Raw genomic sequence first — 27455 nt, forward strand, 5'->3', positions numbered from 1 at the left:
AAAAAAGGGCACTAAGATAAAACTAATATTTGCAAACAATAATATAATATAATAAAATATATACATTCACTAAGCATTTATGGTCAGTTTAAATTTAAAAATAAGTAATGTGTCATTGTAATTATTTTATCTAAGAGAGTTGAACATAAACCATACTTCAGTAAATTGTATAAATTTTATATTATTTTGTTTTATAATTTTAAATAAACAGTTTCAGAACCTAAAGTTCTATGAAATTACCATGCATTCTATCACTTACAGCTTGAAAATTCCAGTGGACAGGAATGTTCATCCATAGGAAAGTTATGAAGCTGAAGATAACATTCTGCATTAATTGTCAATCTATTTAAAAGGGAAAATAAATATTAAAAATGAGTAATAATCTTAAGCATTGAAAATATTTTCTCTAATTTTCAAATATGGCTTGACCCACAATAATAGACTTCGATATATTAAAAAACAATAATTCTAAAATCTCAAAGTCCTCAGTGGTAGTATTATACTACTGATTCATAGATGAGTCAGACAATTCTAACATTTTCCCCTTAGTCAACTAAACTACTCTGTATACATTTAGTATAATCTCTTTTTACAGTTAAAAATTTGTATTCTAGAAGACCAGTATATATACATGTGGGCTCTTGTGTGCATGTGCACACACACACCATTTAGCAAAGTGCATACAATAAACTACAGTAATTTTTTCTCTTAATTTGTCATGAACATTTTTACATTTTGGGTTATTCTTAATAAGCAGATATTTTCAAGACAATGAATTACATAAAATTAAATCTTACACATCTGCATCATAACATCCTTTCTTTTTTATTTATTATAATTATTATTATTATTATTTGGTATTTTTCTGAAGTTGGAAACGGGGAGGCAGTCAGACAGATTCCCGCATGCGCCTGACTGGGATCCACCTGGCACGCCCACCAGGAGGCGATGCTCTGCCCATCTGGGGCGTTGCCCTGTTGCAACCAGAGTCATTCTAGCTCCGGACTCCTGCACGCCAGGCTGACGCTCTACCACGGAGCCAACCGGCCAGGGCCCATAACATCCTTTCTTAAGGATGTTTTATTACATCATTGAACATCACAGTGTTACTTGGAGCTTGAACAACTGTTTCCAAAATGTTGCATCATAGTATATTTAGTGTATGAAAGGAGTCCGTTTCTTACTTTGCAACTTTAAAAAAAGGGAAATTTATGAGTTGATCAAACATTAGTATAAAAAATAAATTAGAGCAACTACTTTTTAAAACAGTATTACCTTAAAGTGTATAGAACTCGTCCATCATTCCAAATTCGAAGCAGACGATTAGGAGTTGTTATCCAATGAGCATCAGATTTCCTTGAGTTTCTGAAGAAAGTATCAGGAATCCAAATTTTTCCAACCATGTTACTGTTAAGCATAAGCACTTTCATGGTACTATTGAATTTTAAACGACTATCAAACCAGGTTTGGGCAAAAATTATATCAATTGTGTATTCCTGAAATAAAAAAAAAAAAGAAGAATGACATAATAGTAAAGCCACACATTTACATGCTTTCTTTAGATGTTTTGATTTTTATATTAAAAGAGTTTCTGTAAGTTAATAGCACTTAAACTCAGCCATAATCTAAATTCTTTTTTTTTAATTTGTTATAAAGAAAATATTTCTAGTAATCATTGCTGCTTAGTATGGCTTTATAGTTTTTGTCAATTTTATAAGATTTTATAATATATTAGCCATAGTTTTTAAAAAATCAAATTATTTTCATGTTAACAATTATATTAATTTGGTGATATTCACATGGTGCTTAAGTCACAGAAAAAAATGACTAAGTAAAAATATTAAGATGCAAATATTCACCAAATTACCTAAATTCTCTTGCATTGTTCTTTGTCCAAAAAATTAACTGCAATTATTTAGATTTGTTTTCAAATGTTTTATAGCAAACACACACAGACACACACTCACAAACACATGCCCTATTCTTCAGCTGTTTCCCAACAGTTTTTGTTCATGTCTATCCTGACCTCCTGCTTCTCAAACCAGATGTTTCTTCTTCAAATTAAATGATGGTTTATCCAAGCAGCCTCTTCAACTGACACAAATGATTAACCTTCACTCTAACAGTGTTACCTGTGTTAATGACATGATTTGTAATTTTAATAATAAATGCAAACAGAAAGTTAGCTCACATTCTGATGAGTAGACCGTTTGTAGATATGGCAGATCTAGGGGAGAGTAGTCAACATGACATGCCAGAATTTCCTTGAACTTTTTTATGTAGTCCAGAAAGCAGAAAGTGTTTAAAATAAAGGAAGAAGCATACATATATGCCAGGATTGTAGCTAGGCAAAGACCCAACCTTGGTGGGTAAAGGGAACCTCACGCTACTTGGTAGGTATACATGGCTGCAGTACTTCAAAATAACAGGGCATTAAAAGTGGAACTTGGGAACCAAGTTGTCTAAGAGTGAGATTTAGCAAGCAGCTATATTTCTCGCTTAGTAGCAGCCAACAAGATCTACTTTAGAATACTTCTTTATAAAAATGCTAATCACTATTGAAAAAGTTATGACTTCCAAAGGGTTAAACTCTCCCAAGCAGAGAGTCTTGGGAAAATGTAACATTTTTTCTATTCAAAATTACTCGTTCAATCTAGGATCAAAAAGAGAAAGATATCTTGATAATCTCTCCTCCCCAAATCCTTAATAGAGATTAAAAATGCCAAGTTCTTTTAAATTGCTAATCTTTACTAAGCATTTCGTTGAGATAAGAAGGTCATTAAAGTTTGTGCTATTTTATATGCAATCGAAAAATCCATTTTGATTTTTTCATTTGTATTAGTGTAATTTCCAGAAAACAATCAAACTGTGTTCTTGTACTTCATGTTCCTACTTAGAGGTTATATAATCTGCATAATAAATAAGCAAAAGAAACTTCCATTTACCCAGAACAAGAGCAATAACTTCTAGGATAAACATTTGGACATAAGAAACAGTGCATTTAACATTTGAGGTCCAATGTACGTTATAAGACTTAATTTGTCTCCTTGAAAGTTAACTTAGGAAACAACATTGGTAAATAAAGATGATTGATTTCAAACTCATTAAATCAAATCATAATTGATGAAAGTTTGTATAGTGTAGTCTTCATATTACACTGTCAACTTTCCAATTATGCAATGTGTCTCACACTTAACTAGCTAATTCAATATTACTGTCTTTCTAACAGTGAAAGAAAATACACAGTAATTATTGTAGGTGCCCAGTTTTATTATGAGATTTGGTTGATTGTGATTTGGTCTTCCCACCTGGATATATCTAGTCATATAACCTAATATTATGGTGAGCCAAGTAATGGTTAGTGATAAATCAAATCTAAGGGATATACATATGTTGAAAATACAAGTGTAATCTGCAGGGCAGGTAGAAGAACCAGGGGAAAACTGATATTTCTGCCTTGAGTCAAGACAGTTTGGTGATAGAATCCTTTTTTCCTCAAGGGACTCTTTTTTTCATAAAGTTTTCATCTGACTGGATAATGCCCATCTACCTTATAAGAAAAATCTGATTTACCCAGTTTAGTGATGAAAAATAAATTACATCTAAAAAATGTTTTACAGCAACAGATTTGTTCGTGTTTGACACAAATATGTAGGTACCATAGCCCAGCCAAGTGGACCTATAAAATAAACCATTGCAGAGCTATAACAGTAAGAATAGACATTTCATAGTTTCAGAAATATCAAACAAAATCCATGCATGTGTTTCTTTGCTGGAGAAGTTAAAATGAATAATTGTTGTGGTAGAAAGAAACATTCACCCAGCTCACGTTTTCTGTGCAAGTATATTTACCTCCTATTTTACGTCTCATTCTACATCTTAGTGAAGTTTGTTCCAAATATCTTAGTTGAGTGAATGTAACATATTGAAAAATTGTTTTATATTTATATATATTTATAAATTTGTGAATTTGACTTCCCATAGTTATGTATGTCTTGGGAAGTTTCATCAAGATCATGCCCAATTCATACCAAAGACTACACGGCAGGACAATTCCTTAAATAAACCTTAGGAACTTCCCCAATGTACAGACGTCAAAATGATTTTTACCTTCAAACTGATATTATGGAACAGACATGAATGAGGAACAGATGTGCACATGGAGTGCTCAGCATCTGCCACATGGGGAGTTGAAGCGAAACAAAGGTAGTCCAGAAAGCAGAAGCTAGGCTTTCCAGACTCACAGTAGCACTGCATCAAAAAAAGACAGAAACATAAATGGCTGGAGAAAAAGCAGTCAATTGATGTCTCTGACATATTGTCAAGAGAAACCCATCTAAGCAAGACACAATCCTATATTTGGAAGTCATATATTTAGAAAGATCAACTGCCTCAAGTTTTAAATTGTTTATTACCATTTTATAGATTCTTGCCACTGTCTTTAAATTGTTTATTACCATTTTATAGATTCTTGCCACTGTCCATAGTCTTAGCAGAGAAAAATAAAGAATTATTCAACACTATCAGTGTGCTGCTAGGATGGCAAAATGTTAAAAGTCAAGAAAACATGTTTTCTTTCATATTTTAATTAAACTGCAGAACAACTGGTGTTAGTTTAAATTATTATTTTTTTATTATTCAGTGAGAGGAAGGGAGGCAGAGAGATAGACTCCCTCATGCACCCAACTAGGGTCCACCCAGCAAGCACACTAGGGGTGGTGATCTGCTCATCTAGGCAGGCTTCATTTTTCAATAACCAAATTCTTCTTAGCACCTGAGACAGAGGCCATGGAGCCATCCTCAGCGCCTGGGGCAAACTCTTTCCAAGCAAGCCATGATTGCAGGAGTGGAAGAGAGAGAGAGAGAGAGAGAGGGAGAGAGAGAGAGAGAGAAGCAAGAGGGGAGGGTGGAGAAGCAAAGTGGCACTTCTCCTGTATGCCCTGACCAGGAATCAAACCCAGACATTCATACTTTGGGCCAATGCTCTATCTATTTTGACCCAAACAGCCAGGGCCTCAAAATAATTTCTAAACTAATAACTAAGCCTCTGCACTAAAAATAGAAAAAAATAACATTGAATAATATGGCATTGCTTTTAGTTATATACACAATTTTAAATAAATGTTAGATAATCAACAAAACCAATATTGATATGTTGAAAATGTGTTGTAATGAGAAGTTATGCTGTAATAGAAAAAATACTGGTTGGTTGGAATAAATAAATTGTGTCATAATTTCAAATCTGTGACTCAATAGAAAATAATGTTAGTCAAGTTATTCTGTCTCACTAGGAAAATGAGGAAACTAGGCAAGATCTCTCCCAACTGTAAGAATTGGTGATTATAAAACATAGAAATTAACATTTGAAAAAATGTTTTAAACATAAACAAGGATAAAAGCTAAGATGGAACTAGTATATTCCAGTGATATATGCTCATAAGAATATTTGTGATTTATAAGTATCTGTTACTTTCTTTAATTCCACCTAATTCTTTATAAATTTATAGCTGAAAATAGCATAATCCAGTGGCTTCAAAACCTGGTTGACAAGAAGTTTCTGAAGAGTATTTTCCAAATTCTGATTTCAGATCCCCATATCAAATTGCTGAATCAAAATCTTATGGAAAGATGCATGAGAACATGCATTTTACTTTTAGAGAAAAAAATGTATTTTTATACATAATTTGAGTTATAAAAGTTTAGTAATTTTGGCTTAATATCTTATCCCTTCCTTGAGGTATTTCTATCCAATATTCACTATACTTTGGACTAAAAATAAGGAAAAGAAAAAGAAAGATAAAGAAAGTAAGATTGACACTACACAAAATAATAGATATCTAAATGCAGAATTTTAGAATAATTAAACACATTTTAGAGTTAACATAGATAGATGGGAAGATTAATTCTTCATAATGAACAATGTAGGCCAACAGCTCTCCAAATACAAATTCTGTATATTCAATACTTGTGTGAGAACATGTACATATTGTGCATGTATATTTAAAAGAAATTTGTTTTTTATATTTAACTGCAATATAGATGTACATAAATATCTACATAATTTCAGAATGTAACCTTTTAAAATGGTGAGATATTTACGACCTATAGTTATCGTATGCTATGTTAAATATCACCACATGAATTAAACTCTTTTCTTTTCTTTTTTATATTAGCAAAACATTAAAATTATTACACTCCTCATAAATAAATTTTATATTAAGAAATAAACAGGCTGCTTCATGACTTTGAGTTCAGCATTGAAAGTCCTTGGTAAGTACCCTATAACCCACGTAATTCAATCTTGAGGAGGTAAGAAATGAAAAATAACAAGGTCTTTTCAAAATCAACTATAACAAATGAAATAGTGACTTGGAGCAGCTAGGTAGAAAGCAAGACTAAAACCAATTTTTACAAAAGGTAGGAATTAAACTATCTAGCCCTTCATTCTGCCAGACTTTTTTCCTCAAGCCAAGCTGGAGGCCAGAGTTACCAAGAAGTACAGGCCCGTTCTACAACATTCTCTACCTACTAATCCATAGAAGACTCAACATGTAACCAACCCAGCACTCTCTAATTAGAAAATGTTTCAAAATAGACATCTCCAAATATGATTAAGATGGATCAGAGGTTTCAGAAGTGTTTGTTCCCATATCCTAAGAAAATAATTATAAGTAAAAAAAAAAAAAAAGGATTTTGATAACATTATTCTTACAACAAACTGGAAACCTCCCAAATGCAATATAATAGATTATAAAATATATATAGTACAAAGATATCTTCTAATACCATACAGCATTTAATAATTATTTCCAAAAAATAATTAAGTGGAATAACAGTTGTGATAAAAAGAGTGAAAAGACACAATGTTATAAAACTGTATGTCTAATAGTATTATGGTATTTACTACAACTATATCCATAAAATTGTTTAAAAGGTATTAACAATGGCAAGTACTGGATAATAATAATCTATAATATTTAAATTTTCTCTCTTTTATAACAAGAAAATGAACTATTTTGATAAAGTTTGTTTCAATAAAAAAATAGCTTAAAATCCTCATTTGCAACTTAATATATATGTACTTATACAGAACCTTTTTCTTGGCCCTTACTCTTCTGTATTGCTCTATTTTTCTTTTTTTTTTAAGCTAACCTTGCCACTAGGTTTTAGCTTTGAAGGAAGGAAGCAGTATCTTTTAGTGGCCAATAAACCAATAAACAATATAGGTAGTAAACACATATAAGACAAACAAAGACATGAAATAAAATAGAAATGTATTTGTTTGCATTAAAGAAAATTATTTTGACATTTTTTGAAAATCAGAAGTTAATTTAATTTTCAAATTTAATATCTTTAATGTAGCCTGAGCAGTGGTGGCACAGTAGATCAAGCGTCAACCTGGGATGTTGAGGTTCCAGGTTTGAAACACTGAGGTCAGATAATTGAGCTCAGGATCACCAGTTTGAGTACGGTACATAAACATGACGGTCATTGACTTGAGCCTAAAGGTAGCTGGTTTGAAACCTAAGTTTTTGCTGACTTAAGCCCAAGGCTGCTGGTTTGAGCAAGGGGGTCACTGGCTCGATTAGAAGCCAGGGCACATATGAAAAAGTAATCAATGAACAAATAAAGTGCCACAACTACAAGTTGATGCTTCTCATCTCTATCTGTTCCTCTCTCTCTCTCGTAAAAAAAAAAAAAGAAAAAGAAAAAAAAAGATTTGTGAAGAAATGAATTTATGATTCAAAAGTAAGAAAAAGATTTCATATTAATAATAATAATAATAATATATATGGACAAGTAAGCATACTGAGTCAAAGAGTATAGAAATGAAACCAACACTTAATTCATTTATAATTTATCTGTTAGTATTGAGTAAAAATGTAACTTATATTTTATATTTTCTAAAAATAAAGCCTGTGAAAAGAAATAGATTTGAGTATCTAATGCCCAAAAATAAAATCTTTTTTTTTTTTTTTTTTTTTTTTGGTGACAAAGACAGAGAGAAGGACATACAGGAAGGGAAAGAGATGAGAAGTATCTTTGTTGTGGCACCTTAGTTGTTCATTGATTGCTTTCTCATATGTGCCTTGACTAGCGGGATACAGCAGACCGAGTGACTCCTTACTCAAGCCAGTGACCTTGGGTCCAAGCTGGTGAGCTTCGTTCAAACCAGATGAACCCGCGCTCAAGCTGGCGACCTTAGGGTCTCGAACCTGGGTCCTTGCCTCCGAGTCCGACGCTCTATCCACTGTGCAACCTCCTGGTCAGGTAAAAAAATTAAATCAAAACAATATAGAAAACTAAGGAGACTAAAACTATGTAATAAGCTTTAAAGTATTGTGCAAACTAAGAAAATAAAGTTAAACTGTTAATTATAAATTCATTTCTTCAGTTACTTTAACTCATCGCATCCGGGAAGACTAAACTCCTTCCTCTCTATTAGAATATGCAGGTCAATTATCCAGATAGAAAAGATATTATTGTTTTTCTGCTTTTGCTGCTTCATTCTCAACATACTGTACCTGGTAAGGAGTCACTGTTTCCTGTTAATATAGTAAAAAGAATAAGCAAGTTATTTAATATGTAGAAGCTATGTTTCAGACTTTATTTTCTTAAATTTAGAAGTAGTGATAAAAAAAAGGGGAAGGAAAGAGAGGTACATGCAGAGAAAAAGAGATAAACTTCTTGAACATTAGGACCAACTGCACAAACCATGTTGAAGACAAGTGATCTTTAAAGTGAAAGAAAATCATGGAGAAAATTTTTTCTGTGAGCACCAGCTTTTCTAGAATCTTTAGAATGTTTGAACACAAGTTAAATGTCTGGGGAGTTTATTACCAAGAAAAAAAAATGAGTCTGATAAAACAAGATACTGTAGTAAAGACTTTAAAGTCAGTTCTCACCATATTCAAACAGATTATTTAACTGTACACCCACGCATCCTCCCACACAGACATTTTATACTTGGCCATTCCACTTAAAAATCTACCCTCTTGCTTGCTAATTACACTCAAGCCAACTTGCTTGATTGTACTCACATTCAAATCGATTTTGTTCATTTATGAAAGCTGAATTCTAATTTTTTTGTATTGTTTAGTTGTCTTTTATGTAAACTGCTCCTTATGAATCCTTAATATCACAAAACTTCTTTTAATAAACATTATCAAATATGCTTAATTTTTTTCTCTATGTGCTTTAGTACCACCAGATTTAATAGCAATTTCAGTTAATTAGTTTCTTGAAAACAATCACTGTTCAAGGTTATAAGTATAATTTGTGTCATTGGGAAAACAAATCTTCAATACCATGAAAATTTTATAGAATAAGATCATCATAATAGCCTCTTAATACCCATTCTTGTCATAATAGCTCTGGAATACTAATGCAGCTTCGAATTCTATTTCTCTTCATTTTAATGACCATATATTTTCATTAATAAATTCATTCAAATTGCAAACAAAACAAACAAACAAAATATGCATTTCAGAAAAAGAGACTTCCATATACTCAAACAAGCTTATCTTCTCTAAGCCCTGACTAATTTAAACACACACACACACACACACACACACACACACACACTTTAAGGATCTTTTAAAAAGAAAATTAACATTTTAGTAATGTATTATTTTTATGAAATCTCATATGTACATGTTAAGTAATATACACAGATATTGGGATGATTTGTCTCTATAAAAATCAGCAAGTTGTATAGGAATTCAATCTGAGCGAGCTAATATTAAAATCTCATTGAAACTATCTTGTTCTTTGGTTTCTTTGTTACTGCTTTATCATAATTGGCCTCCCAATCTTGCTGTTTTACTACACCAGCTTCAATTACAGGTTCTTAAGTGTACATATTCCTTAAAATCTGATATTCATGTCTAATTTCCAACACCAGTGGGCCCAATATAATCCATTTTTACCTGGATTCTCATGTATATTACAAATTAATTATTTGTTCCTTCTATTTCATGCTCTTTAATATCTCAGATTATTTTATATCGTCATTCCTGGTTCTTCTCTTACCCCTCTGACATTTCTGTGTGTCTCATTTCTGCACCTCTCTTGTCTTTCCCTTGTATTTTATATACATTGATCTCATTTTAATATTTGGTCCTTAGATCTGTGTATTTCATGTCCATCTTCTCTTGGATCATTCATGTATTATTGAGGTCTTAAGTTTTTTGCTGCTTGTCCTTCTTCCTTTCCTCATTTAATCTATACCCTGTTAGAACATCTTCCCTGAACGGCTCTGGCTTAATCTTCAAATTACTGCTGAACAGCTTTTCTGGAATGTGCCATTACCCTTTGGGCTATGGCGATATTTCCTATTTTAAATCATAACTCTACCTTCTGTCAAGTTTTCTCATTTCTATAAAATATATTCATCCTATACACAAACGATCGATCTCTAAATTCTGAAAAATGTACAATAGTCCCTCATCTATCTATCGCAGAGGTTCGGTTCCAGAACCCACCCTTCTCTCCACCCCACCCCCGTGAGAGGCGAAAATCCACAAAGTAGCGACCTTATATTTATTTTATTATTTATACATATTTTAAGGCTTTCTAATCCCTCCCCACACTCTTATAAACCTTTCCCACTGTTATTCACCATTCCCACACTTATTTTGTTTATTTTATCACAAAAATAATTAAAATAATAAATATATAAATATGACACAAAATCCCACAATACAGCGAAAAATCCATGATACAAAATCAGATATTTACAATTTAAAAATCCACGATATAGTGAGACCGTGAAAAGTGAACCAATATATGGCAAGGGACGACCGTACTTATCTAGCATTTCTTAAATGTACTAGTGTGTTCTCCAGCTCAAATGCTACTGTGCTAGGTAAGATCTTCCAGATCTATTATTCAGACTAATGCAACAACCTCGTAACTGGTTTCACTAACGCTGGCTTGGCTCCTTATATCCATTTTCAATACTGATCTATTCTAAGAATGATCTATTAAAAATAAAAATTTGCCCATGGCACACTCCTGATGAAAACTTCCAATCATTTCTCTTATCCAAGGTATTATAATTCATGCTAATCAGACTTCACCCTTAATAAGGCACTTAAACATTGTTTCAAGCCTTAATTTCTTACCTTGCATTTATGTGGCAGTGTTATCAAATTCCTGGAACTTCTCCTGATTTTATCAGGCTGTTTGATTCCTCTCTGACTGTGAGCATGCTCCTTCCTCTGCCAGTGAATCCCCTTCTTTCTCTAACTCCTCTACCTTCAGTTCTTCTGGTTATCTTCCAGATTTCTTCAGGGAACCACTTTTGATGGATCAGATAAGTTTTAATTCCCTAGCATAGATCCTACCAAATATAGCATGTTAGAAGAAAAAGCTACACATTCTTAGATGTAGGAATATTTTATCTCTAGTTCCTAAAAGCTGGCACATAGTAATTGGACATGTTGCCCTCAACTCATTCAGGATTAGCTATCAGAAATTACTTATATATTCATCCAATTATTCAAGAATTTTATGCCAGTTTTTTTTATTGTTTATTACTCACCATATTTATAGGATCAACTGGTCCAATGCTGTTTACATAAACATCAGTTTCGATTACTGTTGGCCTCACTGCAAAAGAGCAACAAAAATGGTCAGAGCTATGAACAGAGATTCTGTTAAATAGAACTCAGTTTTGAAAATAACCTAAATGAATTATAATATTTACTGTTTCAGTAATACAACATTCCTCATTAAGAAATAAAAAAAAACACCATAAAATGCTACAGAACCATAAACACCTTTTTAGTTTACAAATTGGTCATGTTACTAAGACTTTTGACCGAAAACATTCTAGTGTACAACCTAAAATTTAAAAATGTATATATATACCTACATCATTCATTAAAACTAAGAAAGTTTATTCAATAAAAATTTCTAGATAATTTGCTCTACGTAGAATTTAGAATTTAGATAGATTTTTAGAGTCTATTATTTTTTCTTACCCTGCTTCTCCCTTGTTAATAGTATTCCTGTAGATTGTTTATAGTTGGCTTCAATATAAGGTGGATTTTTGCTTATTTTCACAAAGTATATGGCATGCACATCACTATGAACTTCATGTTATGTACATACCATTTGTGTTTCCCAGTAAGTCTTTAAATGATACATAAAGTATTTTTATATTTTATCAAAATGTGTAGCACAGAACAGCTTTTTTTTTTTTTTTTTTGTATTTTTCTGAAGCTGGAAACTGGGAGAGACAGTCAGACAGACTCCCGCATGCGCCCGACAGGGATCCACCCGGCACGCCCACCAGGGGCGGCGCTCTGCCCACCAGGGGGCGATGCTCTGCCCACCAGGGGGCGATGCTCTGCCCATCCGGGGCGTGGCTCTGTTGTGACCAGAGCCACTCTAGCGCCTGGGGCAGAGGCCAAGGAGCCATCCCCAGCGCCCGGGGCCATCTTTGCTCCAATGGAGCCTTGGCTGCGGGAGGGGAAGAGAGAGACAGAGAGGAAGGAGAGGGGGAGGGGTGGAGAAGCAGATGGGCGCCTCTCTTGGGTGCCCTGGCCGGGAATCGAACCCGGGACTTCTGCACGCCAGGCCGACGCTCTACCACTGAGCCAACCGGCCAGGGCCCAGAACAGCATTTTAAATGTTTACCAGATGATATGATTAATGCATATCTATAATCATACCATATTTTATTCTGATTCAGGCTTTTAACCTTTGCCAGGTATTTTTGGTTCTAATAATAAGATTTACTATAATAATTATAATGATAATTTATACTCATAAGATATTTTGTTTGCTATAAAAAACATTTTACATAGTTTCTTTTATTCCCTTCCTGACCAAATAAGAGATAAATGGTTTATTAGTTCACTTACCCAATACTTGTTGAGGAATATGTATAAAAGTTTCACAAAGTAGATAAAAAGTAAAAGAATATTCCAAGAAAATAATCTATTTTATCTATGTATATATGTATATATATATACACATACACATATATAACAGAGTTTTATAAAGAGATAATTCAAATAAAATAAAGCAGAAAAAACAACTTGAAGGGTAGACCTTTATAAAGTAGCATGTTTTCAGGATATTTACTCAGTTTTCCTTTCTAAACTTTATCTGATCCCCTTCTTGGCCTAGTTTTTCTCACTCCTATAATTCAGACACTATGTCCCAACTGTCAGGATGCACCTGCTTCTCTAGCACCTAGCTGAGCTGAGTCTGCCAGCCTGAGTCTCAGTTAAGTCTGCAGTCTTCCTCTCTTCCCGCTTTCCACCTGGCAGAGCTCCGAGGCTAGAGCTTTAATGGGAAACTAGAAGCATTTGGAAAAACAGTGTCTGTATAATTTTATAACAGTATTTAATCTTACCCTTTACAATTAAAAAAAATCACTTAGGAATACATAACATTTAAATAGTTTGTTTTGTTTTTTTCAAGCAAAGATTTAATTACAAGGTATAAATATTTCTTAGCTAGAAAAAACAAGATTTGTTCATAATAGTTTTAGAACAAAACTATAGATTTTGGGACTTATGCATGACAATGTAATTTGAATTACTAGTCAACAATCAGATTGTTTAAATAAAAATAGGCCATATAATTGAAAGAAGATTTTAGAATTTAACTTAGGTTGAAGACTGCTGAGACAAGTTGCTTTAACCACATGCCATTCATTTTGACTAACTATGAGTTGTAGCCAATAAATGTAATATAATTAAGCCAGTTGTGGCTAGATCTACAGAATGGTTTTTATGATAGCCAATTAATAAATAGATGATAGGTTTATTGGTTCCATTTATAAGTATATTTGTGGGTGGAATGCAGAGCGCATTCCTAGCAGCTGTGGCTGATGCAATGCTGTGAGAATACTCCAGCGCCCAGAACCCTCCTGGGCACACCCAGGAAGGGAGCTCGCCCACTATAAGGAAGTGACTCAGCACCAACCACGCAGCTCCCTGATCTTTTCAGCCATTGGCTTTGAGGAACATACTGTAACACCCTATAGGCTGAACCTGTGTATATAAGCTAGCTTACTTTCTGAATAAAGTGGATCTACATCACTAAACCTGGTCCCCGGAGTCGGGTCTTTGTGTCTCCGTCGTCCTCACCCCCCGGCAGGACTTGTCCAAATATATTTATTACTACTTATATGCAGCTCAGTACAGCATACCAGTCTTATTAATAAGACATTTTCACTTCATTTGATAAATCAACAAAAACTGAATATATGTTCTTTATTTCATAATGCTAAGGACTGAACACTTCTACACCAAGAAGTTAATGATTTTTGAGGACATTTTTATATGCAGGATATATAAGAAGAAAGTTTTAGATATGAAAGATGTATCCTGGTGTTCTGATATTAAACTTTCTTTAGGCAATTATAAGACAAGTATATGTATGTTAGAAAAGTATTAACTCTGACTTAAAGGTATGAGCTACCCTGAGATATCTCATGTTCAACCTAAATCAGGGTCAGCTAGGATGGGACAAATGAAGACTCATATTAGCCAGCCCAATGTAGAATACTGCTACTGATAAAAAAGATGGTAAAATAATTTAATAAATACATATTTGCATACTATAAGTATTTTTTTAATAATTTTATTTTTAATGGGGCGACATCAATAAATCAGGATACATATATTCAAAGATAACAACTCCAGGTTATCTTGTCATTCACTTATGTTGCATACCCATCACCCAAAGTCAGATTGTCCTCTGTCACCTTCTATCTAGTTTTCTTTGTGCCCCTCCCCCTCCCCCCTTTCCTCTCCCTCTCGCCCCTCCCCCCGTAACCACCACACTCTTATCAATGTCTCTTAGTTTCACTTTACTATAAGTATTTTTAAAATTCTTTTTTACCCTATTTTTAACTTTGGGTTGCTGGTGTTTCATCTAATTCTTTAAAGGTTTTCCAAAACACAAGGAAAAATTAACCTAAAAGTGAATAAAACTATTTTATATACAGGAAACTGTAATTGTTACTTATCAATTATTCATAATATAAATAATCTTTGTAGGTAAAATCACTTAAAATATAGGCTTCTTGGTAATTGAGCCAATACTATTTCTTAGCATTATAGAGTTCTCAGTCCAAAATTTGTTCAATTGCAGAATTTTAGCAATTTTTTAAAAAAAATCATATTTCAATTCAAAAAAGAAACTAACAAGAAATTGTTACTCCAGGATTTTTAGGTGATTTTTAAAGTGTGGGCAAGACTATGTTTAATTCATCAATACACACAGAAATCAAAGGTACTTTTTTGGCCCTAGCCAAGTAAGTCAATTGGTTAGAGCAACATCCTGATATACGAAGGTTGCAGGATTTATGTTCTAGGTTATAATTTTAAACTGTGTTAGGATAAGTAAGTGACTTATGCTAGGGTGTGTTTCAACTTTCAGGAAAATTCAGATTACATCACTGCCATAGGAACGGAATTGTGTTATAATCCAAGGGTCCTTGTGTATAATATAAGAAAAACCAAAGGGGAATAAATGTTGAAACAATAATTTTTTAAAAACTCTTTAAGAGACTACTTTGCAAGTAAACTTAAAAACTTTGATAAGATGTTTTATTTTCCTAGGGAAATACATTACCTAAATTCCCCCTGTTAGAATAGAGAGCATTGAAAAACATGTTTCCATAGGAAAACAAAGTGATTATTCCCCCAAGATTTAAGACATGAATGGTTTTACAATGAAATTCTACAAAACTTCCAAAAGACAGGTGTTGCTAATGCCCAATAAATTGCTGGACCTTTGAGAGTAAACTACTCTTTCATGAAACAAACATAAAAATGATACTTAAAAATGATGAAGAGAGTACTCAAAAATAAAAAGAAAGGTGAACATTATTTATGAATACCAATGTAACACTAAATAATATATTAGTAAACAGAATCCAACACCTCATTAAGTATATAATATGCATTGACCAATATGCATATTAAAGTATGCATATTGTTTCAGTATATATTATATACCATATTAATAATTTCAAGAAAGAAAACACTCATAATTATTTTTAGAAATGCTAAAAAAGATGTTGACAAATTTCAATACAATTCCTGATTCAAAAACAAAATAAAGAAAACTGAAAATAATTTTTAATGTAAATATACATATGAAGAAACACTAGAGTCATTTCCACTAAGAACTACAAAACAAACCTACCCATTATCACCATGATTAGTTATATATATCAGTGAATACTATAAGATAACAGATACCAATCTGTTGCATATAAATTGACAAAGAAAAAATAAAATCATTTTGTTGCACATGACATAATACCATATATTAGAAACCCCAATATATTCAATGCTTAAATTAATAGTAAAAAGTCAGTAAAGTAACAGAAAGATAGAATATAAAATGAGAATGTTATAAATCAATAACATTGATGTACAAAAACAATAACCAGTTAAAAGGACATTATGGTTGAAAAATACTATTTATCGCAAGAAAAAAATAGGTAGTATTTAATCTAAGTAAGAAATGTAAAAATTTATATGGGTAAATCCTTAAAATATTCCCAAAAGCTACAAAACATACATGAAGAATTGGAAAGTCAGACCATATTTCTATATTAGATGAGTCAATGTAATAAAGATGTTAGTTCTCTTAATTTATAAATTTAACATAATTTCCAATAAAATACCAAGTTTTTCTTCATTGGAACAAAACTTGTTGATAATAAAGCTCATATAAATATTTTTTAAAAATAGAAGAATAGCCAGAAAAACTGAAAAGAAAAAAAAAGAAAATAAGAGAAAGAACTGGCCTTACAAGATATTAATAAGTAATATTTCAGTTTCAATATACTGTTGAATCTCTACTATTAGTCAAACGTAGTGGCAAATAAATAAAAAAGCCAGATGAAAGAATGAAACAGAAAGGTCAAGTATAACTAAATTACATATGAAAATGTAATATTTTATAACGTTGCTATATCAAAATAACAGAGGCCAAGAATGATTTTTTAATAAATGATGTTGAATAAACAAAAGAGTTATTTGGAAAAGAGTTATTTGAAAAATATTAGATTCATACTTCATACCATACAATAAACTTCAAATGGATCAGGGAATTAAATATAAAAAGTAAAACCATATGAGTACTAAAAGTAAACATGGATGAATAACACTTGAACAAAACTATATTGAAAATGAATAATATAATCTCACGGAAGAGAACAGGTATGAAAACCTAACCACCTACGAAACACTGAGGATCAGTATTTTGATTGCATACTGTAAACCTAATATCAAAATTTTATGTAATTATTTAATTCTAATTAATTTATTTTCACTGATGTGTTAAAATTCTAAAACTCTGTATTTACTAGAATTGAACAATTTAAGAAAATACATTACAAATAATGAGAATTGGGTGTCTCAATGCTGCAAAAAGAAAGGTTACACATAAGGAGAAAAACTAGACTGAATGTGGTGTTTAGATCAGAATCAGAGCTCTCAGTATGAATTCATACTTTATGAATTCATGTAAGAGCTAGATGCAGAAATATAGATGCTTGTGAATGTGTACACAACATATATTTTCTACTTCTGCCCACTGAGAGGGTCATGAAGCAGAGACATCCAAAATTAATGAATACACTTTCTTCCCAGATCATGGTTTCTAAACAACATTCTACAAGAAAATGAAGCAGGGCTCCTAGGAGAAATGGTAAATTCCTTTGCTAGATCAGGATGAGCATGGAATGTCTTATGTGCTGGAAGGAAAGGATGTGTGCTAAGAATATGATGGGAACATGTGAAAAAATATAGAATAGGGTATCTATTTCATTTTTGTATGCTGCCAACATAAAATTAGAAAACAATTCTTTCCCTTTCTTAAAGATTTTATTTGTTGATTTTAGAGAAAGAAAAGAGAAAGAGAGAGAGAGAAGGGAGGGAAGAGTGAGAAGCATCAAGAAGTAGTACAATACTTACTTCTCTCATGTGCCTTGACTTGGCAAGCCCAGGGTTTTGAAAGGGTTACCTCAGCATTCCAGGTCAATACCTTATTCACTGAGCCACCACAGGTTAGGCCCAAAATGAATTTTTTAAACATATTTACAATTGAATCAAAACTCCAAATATATAAATTAAATCTAGTAAAATATATTTACACTACTTCATAAGAAATAAGAAAAACAACTATATACATATATACTGCTTATGACTTTGATGTGATAAAAATTTAATAAGGTAAAGATTTTAATTTCCCTATAATAGGCCATAGATTAAATGCAATATTCAAAAAGCTTTATTTTTTGCTGATTTGTATATTTTTATTTGTTTTAAAGATTCATGGTGAGGAGACTCAGAAGTTAAAATGTTTTATAAATTTTATACATAAATGCGAAGTACCAAGGAGAAGAATCCTAATAAAAATAGTAAGATTACTTACACAAATATAATAACAAGGAATATAATTCTACATTAATTTAAAAAGTGTGATATTGACAGAAAATTAGAATTCCTTCTTAATTATTAAATTTCTTTTATGAGATGTCTCTCAGCTCCTCAAAACTTTGCTGTAGCATCCTTCAGTGAAGCAGGTGTAACATGGTTACATCAGAAATGTTTACATATCTTTATTCTCACATCAGACTTGCAAACCTCTCAAATTAGTGTCATTCCAATTAATAATTGTCAAACCCAGCCATCTGACATACATCAGACAGTCAAGAAATATGTGATTTATAAGCAAAATAACATCAGTAATTATGGTTTTCTTAGTTCCCCAAGTCTCAGAAAGAAAACTGACACATACCTCCTATATCCGGACGAAGTTTATTGTCATAGCCTTGAAGCAAAGAATTGAGAATTTGTGTTATATCTCCTTCATGAATCTTTGGTGCCAAGACCCAGGTTTTGTTCACTGTTAAATCCTCATCATCTTCATCATCTGCTTTATCAACACTAAAGAGTTCCAAAAATAAAAGAAAAAGATGATAGAAAGTTGAACCAAATTGTATATTTCAAAAAAATAGTTTAAGATTATTATAATTTTGTTAGGGAATAGTAAGAAGGAGAAAAAGCATTAGAAATATTTTATATTCAGTAAGACTAGTGTCTTTATCATATGAACTGTCCTAATATAATAACTCCCCCAAATTAAGAATTCATTACAAGAAATATAACACATAATATTAAAATAAAATAAATCTTGGCCACCACCACACTTGCCATTAGAAGCTGGCTATAGGTTTGTGCACTGCACAATCTAGAAAACCATATGTGGTGATTCCAAACTGCCACACCCAAAAAATAAAAAATTAAAAGATAAATAAATACAGGAAAAGTTATAACAATCAGTTTGGTAAAATGTATAAAATGCATGTATACAAAAGAAAAATTAGGAAAGATAAAGAAAGGGTTGTAGTAAGAAGAAATAAGTATTGAACACAAGTACTATATGCTTTTTCTTTTTAAGTCAAAAGAACCCAGGCATCTTATTCCAAAATCACCGTCAAAGATTGTCTTATCCTCAAATCAATGGTGGGTGACTCACCTTCCTCTTATATTTGGGGGGATATAACTGTTAAGTTTTAGGACTAAAAGTTAGAATTTAAAATCAGTTAGCCCACTCCCTTTATAATACATATGAGAAAAACTGAAGACGTAGGGACTTAACTAAGCACAACCCTAGTATTAGCAAAACGGAGAATCAAGTTCTAACTCTCCAGTTAATGCTTCCTGCTACAGGAAGTGTGTTTAATAATCCTAAGAATTCAGCTTATTTCTGAATCGTAGTAGGAAATCCAGTAATACAGATAGATATTCATCTACAATTAAAACTAACAGGCTACTCTTATTTTGTTACCCATAAGCAAACCCATCTTCATTCAAGGAAGGTCATTCTACATTTAAAACATTCTACTTTAGTAAACCTTAGTTCTACAGTAAAAGAGTGAAAATACTAAACACTTATACTAGTAAATTCATAATATAATTTTTATTTACATATACTTCAAAGATTGGCTTCTCTCCAGTAGTGCATATTCAAGTTTATGTTATCTTTAAACCTTTACAATATCCATTCAAATCTATTTTGTTTTGGACTTAATCATCTTAGCTAATGCAGCCCTCACCCCGTTTATACTTCAAAAAATTTAAGTTTTATTGAGATATAGTTGACATATAACATGGTTGCAAAAATTAAGGTATATAACATAATGATTCCATATATGTATATATTGAAAAATATGACTACTAGAATAGGTGTAGTTAACATTCACTCTCCTCATCCTTAATTTTATAAATTTATTACCAATTAAAACTTAACCTTTATAGTATTTGTTACCTCATTTGTTCTTTTTAGCTTTACAATGGTGGTGCGGTGGATAAAGCGTCAACCTGGAACGCTGAGGTCACCGGTTCAAAATCCTAGGCTTGCCTGGTCAAGGCACATATGGGAGTTGATGTTTCCTGCCTCCCCTCCGTTTTTCTCTCTCTCTCCCTCTCTCTCGCTACTCTCTAAAATAAATAAATAAATACATAATACATACATACATAAGTAAAGCCTCTTAAGTTTATACTGAATTTTTGGAATAACATTGGTTAATAAAATTATATAGGTTTCAGCTGTATAATTCTACATCATCTGTATATTGTATTGTGTGTTTAGTACCCCAAGTCAAGTCTCCTTCCAACACGATCTCTCCCTTGACCCTCTTCTACCGCTCCTCAACCCCTGTCCTTTTTGTAATCTTCATACTGTTGTCTGCGTCTATGAGGGCTTCTTTTTTTCTACTACCTTATTTTATCCTCACAATAAATCTTTTGATAATTATTATCAACAGATAATAGAATGAATTATTATTCTCCACTTTTTTCTTCTCCCTCCTATCAGAGAATTTATACTTTTCACTCCACTGACATCCAAGTTATACATATGACTTCAAATACTCTTTCCTGCAAAAGGATTATATATCATTGTCCCATTGAGCTCATGCGGCCTTATGATTTGCTTTGACTAATGGAAAATAGGTGATATGTGTCACTACCAAGCAGAACATTGAATGTTAGTGCATGGGTCACCATATATCTCTTGTCCTTCTGCCAGAAGACCATCCATGCTCAGAAAGAGGTTACTTCATTACTTCACTCCCAGAGTAAGGTAACATGGACAGAGCCATAGTTCACACACATGGACATGTAGCGGCTGAGATTTGGGGGTAGTTTATTACCACAATATACAATTTTTATTTCTATGTAAATTACTAGGGTACATTTAGTTAACAAAATTTTAATGAAGTGTTCATTTATATTCATTGCTGTGTTTTGTTTAACTTCATAAAATATATAGTACTGGTACAATGGTATGTGTAATTTTCTTTGACATGTTTGTATTTGTATAGTAGCAAAATCTTGGTATTCTAAAAAGCACATGCTTATAGTGATTTATATTCCCCTTCTCTCAGCCAGCTCAGAGGTAATATGAAAATTGACCTCAAAGACCCTACAAAGGTATCTTTCCTCATTTTTGGCAATAACAGAAAAAATTCATTAAGGTTAATTTTTCCACATGTTTTTTCCAAGCTTTTAAAATTATCTTCAAACTCTTGATTAATTACGGTACCTTTAATATCATATTGGTATTGCTTTAGTGACTAAAATGTCCTTGTCATAATTTTTAAAATATTGTGTAACATATTTGAAGTTTCAATGTCCTTTCTAGGCTAACAGATTTTTATTTTAAACACATATGTTGAGTGAGTGAGTGTTAATTTGGGGAAAACAATCATGATATTAAGTCATATTCTGAAAAATTCTAGATATGCTCAAGAATTTCTTTGAAATATTTTGAATAACCATAATTTTATCATTAGTGTAGATACATTTAAGCTCTTTAGTATATACATTTACTAATTACTAATTGTTTATTTCAAAGATTAATGTGTTATTGTTATCACCTGTTACTGATGCCTACAATGCAACATCAAGTGCCTAGCGTATTTATAGAACCGTGTTCTAAGTTCTTTACATGTTATATCATTTGTTCCAGAGTAATCCCTTGAAATAAATATTAATATTTCTATTTTACAGACAAAAGAAAATAGGTTTATAGAATTCCCAAGACATACAATATTAAATAATACAGCCAAGATTTAAGATTATGTTGATATAATTTGAAGACTTGTTTTCTCTTTCCTTTGATGTTTCTACAATATCATTTCATTTTATCTTTCCTTTTTCTAAAATTCTTCCATTGATGTGAGTAGAGGAAGGAAGAGGAGAAGATGGAGAGAGAGAGAAAGAAAAGCATCAACTCTTTATTCCATTTAGTTGATCCACTTAGTTGTGTCATTTTATCTTTATTAAACAAACCAGGGTGGATGGATTTGGACTTTTCTAATTCATAAAAACATGTAACATTTATTTGAAGTGCATTGGGATTATGCATGGGTAGGGTGCTTTGTCTCTGCTTTTGAATTCTGAGAATTTAAAATAAAAATCTCAAGGAATCACACACATTCCCTCTGATGAGAAAGACTTTCTAAAGTATGTTTAATATCTAATCAATGCTTTAAATCACTTATAGCAAAAATACTATGTCCTACAAATGTGCTAAATGCTGAAATATAGAGATAACTAACATTATGTTCCTGATATAGATGACCTTATTTTCTGATAAAGGTGAAAACTAATCAAATAATACAGAAAAATCATTATATGCAAAGATTTTTATCATGATATTTTCTATGGTAGCTAAATTTTAAATTTATACTAAGAGTACGTTTAAGTAAATTATAATATATCCATATAATGTAATAGGTGGGGTCTGTTGATTATAAATAGCATCAAAAGTAATTTTTAAAATAATTTAGTTATATGAAAAATAACATATAAATTTACATTTATTAAAAGCGACATATAAAATGGTTAAAGATTTAATGAGAAATACAGTATAATAAATACACTAGGTCTGCTACAATAGTGAAGTCATACAAAATTTATTTTTTCTGTATATTAGTAGTATACTATAATCTTTCTGTATAATTTTGTAATATAAATACACAAAATGAGTTAATTTGGCATTAATCGTTATTTTTTCTATACACTATCAGATAGTACTCTGAAATAAATTTCTACTCATAAAAAATAAATAATTCAATAGAGCCTTTTATAGAGAGAAGCAGAGCTTTACAATCTACCAAGAAATTTGCAACTCAATTATTCTGCCAGGTGGACATAGCTCTTATGCTTGCACCAGACCCAGAGTACTTCAATCAAGTAATATAAACTATTTTTCATTCATACTGTAAACATTCATGTTTTACCCAGGTTTATGGCCTGGTTTATGCCAGTTTTCCTGGAATAATTTTAATATCACCTTCTTTCACTGGCAGAGTGACCTAATTTAAATGATAAATTATATAGTCACCTTGAATATAGTTCACATAAAGGTGACTGTGAATGTCCTGGTTCTGACACCTGGGGAAGACTCTTTCATTAATCTATTATGAAAAAGCAGATGAAACTCCAAAGCAAGGCCTTTTCTGTGATCTGTTGCTCATGACAAATCAAATTGCGTTTATTTTTTACATTAGTTTTTATAAGCATAGTAGTCAAGTAACAAGTTCCAGGAAAAAAAACATACCTGTTAGAATGTTTCTGAGTAGAAGATATCCTAATGTCAAAACTTATAAGCGCTAGCTTTTAAAGAGTAGGTATAAGCACGACTTTAGATTTGGAAGTAAAAGAAAATGAAAGTAAAATTTTAAAAGAAATTTAAGAAAAGTGAATTTTTGTAATTTTCTTTTTGTCTTTATATTGGAGTTACTAAATTCTTTTGTACAAAAACTTATTTCTGGCATTTTAGGTCTGAATCATTTGTATTACTCATAAATGTTGGTAGGTAAGTAAAAGAAGTGAAAATTGATACATGACAGAGTTACTCACTTCAACTCTCAGAATGTCAGCGAGGTAAAATAACAGTGCACTCAATTTGGTGACTATTTTAACACAAAGTAATATGGGACCCACCATTTAACATACATGGAGAAGAATGACTTGAAAACTAGTAGAGAAAGGGAGCCAAGCTGTCATTAATATTATGTACGTGACAGAAACAAGTGTTAGATTTCATCTATACAGTAAAATTATACAGACAAATGTGTGTGCACATCCCTGCCTAAACTTAGGAAAACTTTTGGAAGGATAAGCTCCAATTTACTAATTATGAGGAGTGGGATGGAATAAAAGATATTACTTATATTATAGGATCAAAAACAGTATGGAATTGGAGAAAACAGTTTTTCTTTTCTTTTATACGTTAACAAAACAGATACATACACACATTTGGATATTAACATATATCACTTAAAAATACTTAAATTATTTGTTCAATCAAATAACAAAAAAATAAGGCCATGGCTGGTTGCTCAGTGAATAGAGAATCAGCCTGGCATATGAACATCCCAGGTTTGATTCCTGGTCAGAGCACACAGAAGAAGCAACCATATGCTTCTCCTTGCCTCCCTTTCCCCCTTCTCTTCCTTTTACCCTTCCGTAGCTAGTGGCCTGATTGGTTCTAGTGTCAGCCCAGGGCTCTAAGCATAGCTCAGTTGTTCGGAGTACATCAGCCACAGCTGCTAAAAATAGCTCAGTACTGAGCATTGGCCCCAGATGGGGTTACCAAGTGTATCCCAGTCAGGGCGCATGCAGGAGTCTGCCTCACTAACTCCCCTTCTCTCACCTAAAAAAAAAAAAAATGTTTAAACTATTTGTGATGAAAAATTAGAATGTAAAATATGTTTAGAGAATAGAACACAAATTAGACCCGTGATGGCAAACCTTTTTATAAAAGGTTCCAGAGCTTTTATAAAAGTGGGCGTTCCAGCTTTCATGGTGGGCAGTAGCAGAGCAACCGAAGGACGCCGCAATTGGCCCACCATGAAAGCTGAACCGCCCACTAGTGGGCGGGAGGGGCCAGGTTGACCAGCTCTGCAAAAGTGGGCGGTTTTTATAAAAAGGTTTGCCATCACAGAATTAGGCTATACATTAATGATTCCATAATTTGTGATGCAGAACATTGATCTAGGAGGAAAACCATAAAGTGAGACATCTTCATTCATTCTGAATTTTATGTAGTTTCCTTGGTAGGTAGAATACACAAAAACTTTCAAATTACATTAAAGTTAGAAAACAAATGGCAATAAAGATTGCTTTTGCCACAGAGTGGTTCACTGTTCGTTTCGAAAATAGATCTATACAAATCCTAAATCCATTAGAACAGTGTGATCTACTATTATTAAATGTAAGAATGTACAATTCTATTAGTTAATGAGAAAAAGGATAAATTGATATCAGAATAGAATTTTAAAAGGTTAATTATTATAGTTATTATAGTAATATATTTTTAGAAAAGATAAAAATATAAGATAAAACAGAGGGTTTTATTTCTTAACATCTTTGATCACAGGTAGGAAATTTCTGTAGTTTACCAATTGACCTTAAATATCACAGCAAATACCAGGAATAAGACAATGTAGTTTGTCAAATTTAAGAGTATTGTTTCTATTTTTTTATTTACTTTTTTAAGCAAGCCAACTCTATTCTTTAAAAAAGTTAGAAATGAGAAATTATGAGTCTAGTGAATAATCATCAGGAAGGTGATAAGTATCCAAAAATTATAAATTTTCTATTGGGATCATTTTCTTGTACTTTTGAGGAAGATAAATAAACCATAATCTATTTTATTAAATTACCAATGGGTTAAAAGTATATTAAAATGAACATCAATTTCCCTATTCTTCTAATTTATATCTATTGAAATTGACTGAACATAAATTGGACTTAGAAACAATACAACTCTTTATTACATTACATTCTCTAAACTTTTAATGCTCTTCTGCATCAAGTAAATTCTACAAAGCTGCTAAAAATTTTCACAAAGTGGAAGCATAATTTTGAGACTAATGTTACATTAGAAAGCATATTTTAATATCTTAAAATTAACTGATAGAAATAGGAATTAGATTCTCTAAATGTGTAAATATCTACCTTTTCCTCTAAATCTTGGAATTATAAAATGAGATAAAATATTTTCATTGACATAAGGATCTCCTCGGACCATTCATCTCAAAACCGAGAGAATACAAGTGAGTTGAACAAAAACAAAAAAACACTCTAATTAATCCTTGTTATGATAATTTGAAAATATTTTTTAAAAATATTATTAAGGAAACAGTAGAAAAATACACATTCATAAGCCACCTACCTGCACAAAGCAATGAATTAGTTTGTAAAACACATGTCTGGGTAACATAAATTTAATCCAGAGAAAGAACTCCTTTGTGCTTGCTAGTTATTATGGCTGTTTTGTGGAACAGGTAAACCTTGTTCAAGACACTCTACTACAAGTGTTGAAAAATTATTCTATTAATCAGATACATCTAGGATGACTGAGAAGTGAATAATGTCCTTGTATTTAAGCAATTCACAAATTGTGCAACCATAGTGATGGCTCTAAAAGCATGCCCAGAATATTTAACTCTTTGGCCAGAGCCTGATTCTAGCAGACTTGAAGCTATTTGGAGAACCATGAAAACCCTTGGTCATATTATGTGAGCATACTTATACATAATCATTATGTTAAACACATGTTAAAGAGAAAAACCACAAACCCATAATGGTGTTACTTGTGCTAGAGCTTATTTTACCAAACTAAGATACAATCTCTGGAATATTGCTGTTTCAACTTTTTGTGAAATATAACCTTAATCAACCAGTCTGAATTTTCTGGTCAACACAAACCAGTCAATCTGTCAAATGGGTGCTTATCATGGCCCCACAGCAAGAAGAGACAATCTGCCTGATAAAAATCCCTTGTATTCTCCACCTTCCCCTTGGTCTAAAAAGAATTCTCTCCTTTTCTGTTTTGATAGCTCCCTTGCCCCAGCTTTCTTTCTATAAAAATCTTCCAATTTGTGCAATCCCTCAGAACACCTTTTAAGTTACTAGATGGGATGCTGCTGAATTGATAAATAATGAATAAAGCCAATTAGATCTTCAAAATTACTTTTGAATTTTTTAACAACCATTATATTCTAATCATACACTTTCTGATGTGCTCATCCAGTTACAGATTTGAAAGCAAGGTGCATATTAATTTTACTTATATATCTCTACTACTTAAAACAGTCTCTTCCACTGTTTTACTTAACCCTTTGAGTAGTATGAACATTCATGTACGTTCTCATGCCTCCTGACCATACAGAGTACGATCGATTTATTTAAAAAATGTGTAAGGCAACATTAAAAAAAGGCAAATGTATGTTCTTCTGTTACCATAAATTGGTTATCAAACAAACATGATTTTAATTTAATGAAACTGTAACTAGAATTAATTTCATTTTTTTTAAAAAAACTCACTCCCGGGAGTCAGCAAACATGAAAAAAAACTTACTACTCAAAGGGTTTTTTACACCCATGTAT

General features: G+C 32.0%; 1 protein-coding gene across 1 annotated transcript in view; it reads right to left on the bottom strand.

Moving 5' to 3' along the window:
- GABRG1 (gamma-aminobutyric acid type A receptor subunit gamma1) overlaps positions 1-27455 on the bottom strand; it is a 50015-nt gene that overhangs the window by 15369 nt on the left and 7191 nt on the right. The window contains exons 2-5 of the mRNA XM_066384896.1: positions 18784-18932; positions 11546-11613; positions 1276-1496; positions 260-342 (exon numbers count right to left, since the gene is read on the bottom strand). Coding sequence (XP_066240993.1) covers positions 260-342; positions 1276-1496; positions 11546-11613; positions 18784-18932 — 521 coding nt within the window. The remainder of the gene's footprint in view (positions 1-259; positions 343-1275; positions 1497-11545; positions 11614-18783; positions 18933-27455) is intronic.

This window comes from Saccopteryx leptura, chromosome 5 (genome assembly GCF_036850995.1).
Source record: "Saccopteryx leptura isolate mSacLep1 chromosome 5, mSacLep1_pri_phased_curated, whole genome shotgun sequence".
Lineage (NCBI taxonomy): Eukaryota > Metazoa > Chordata > Mammalia > Chiroptera > Emballonuridae > Saccopteryx > Saccopteryx leptura.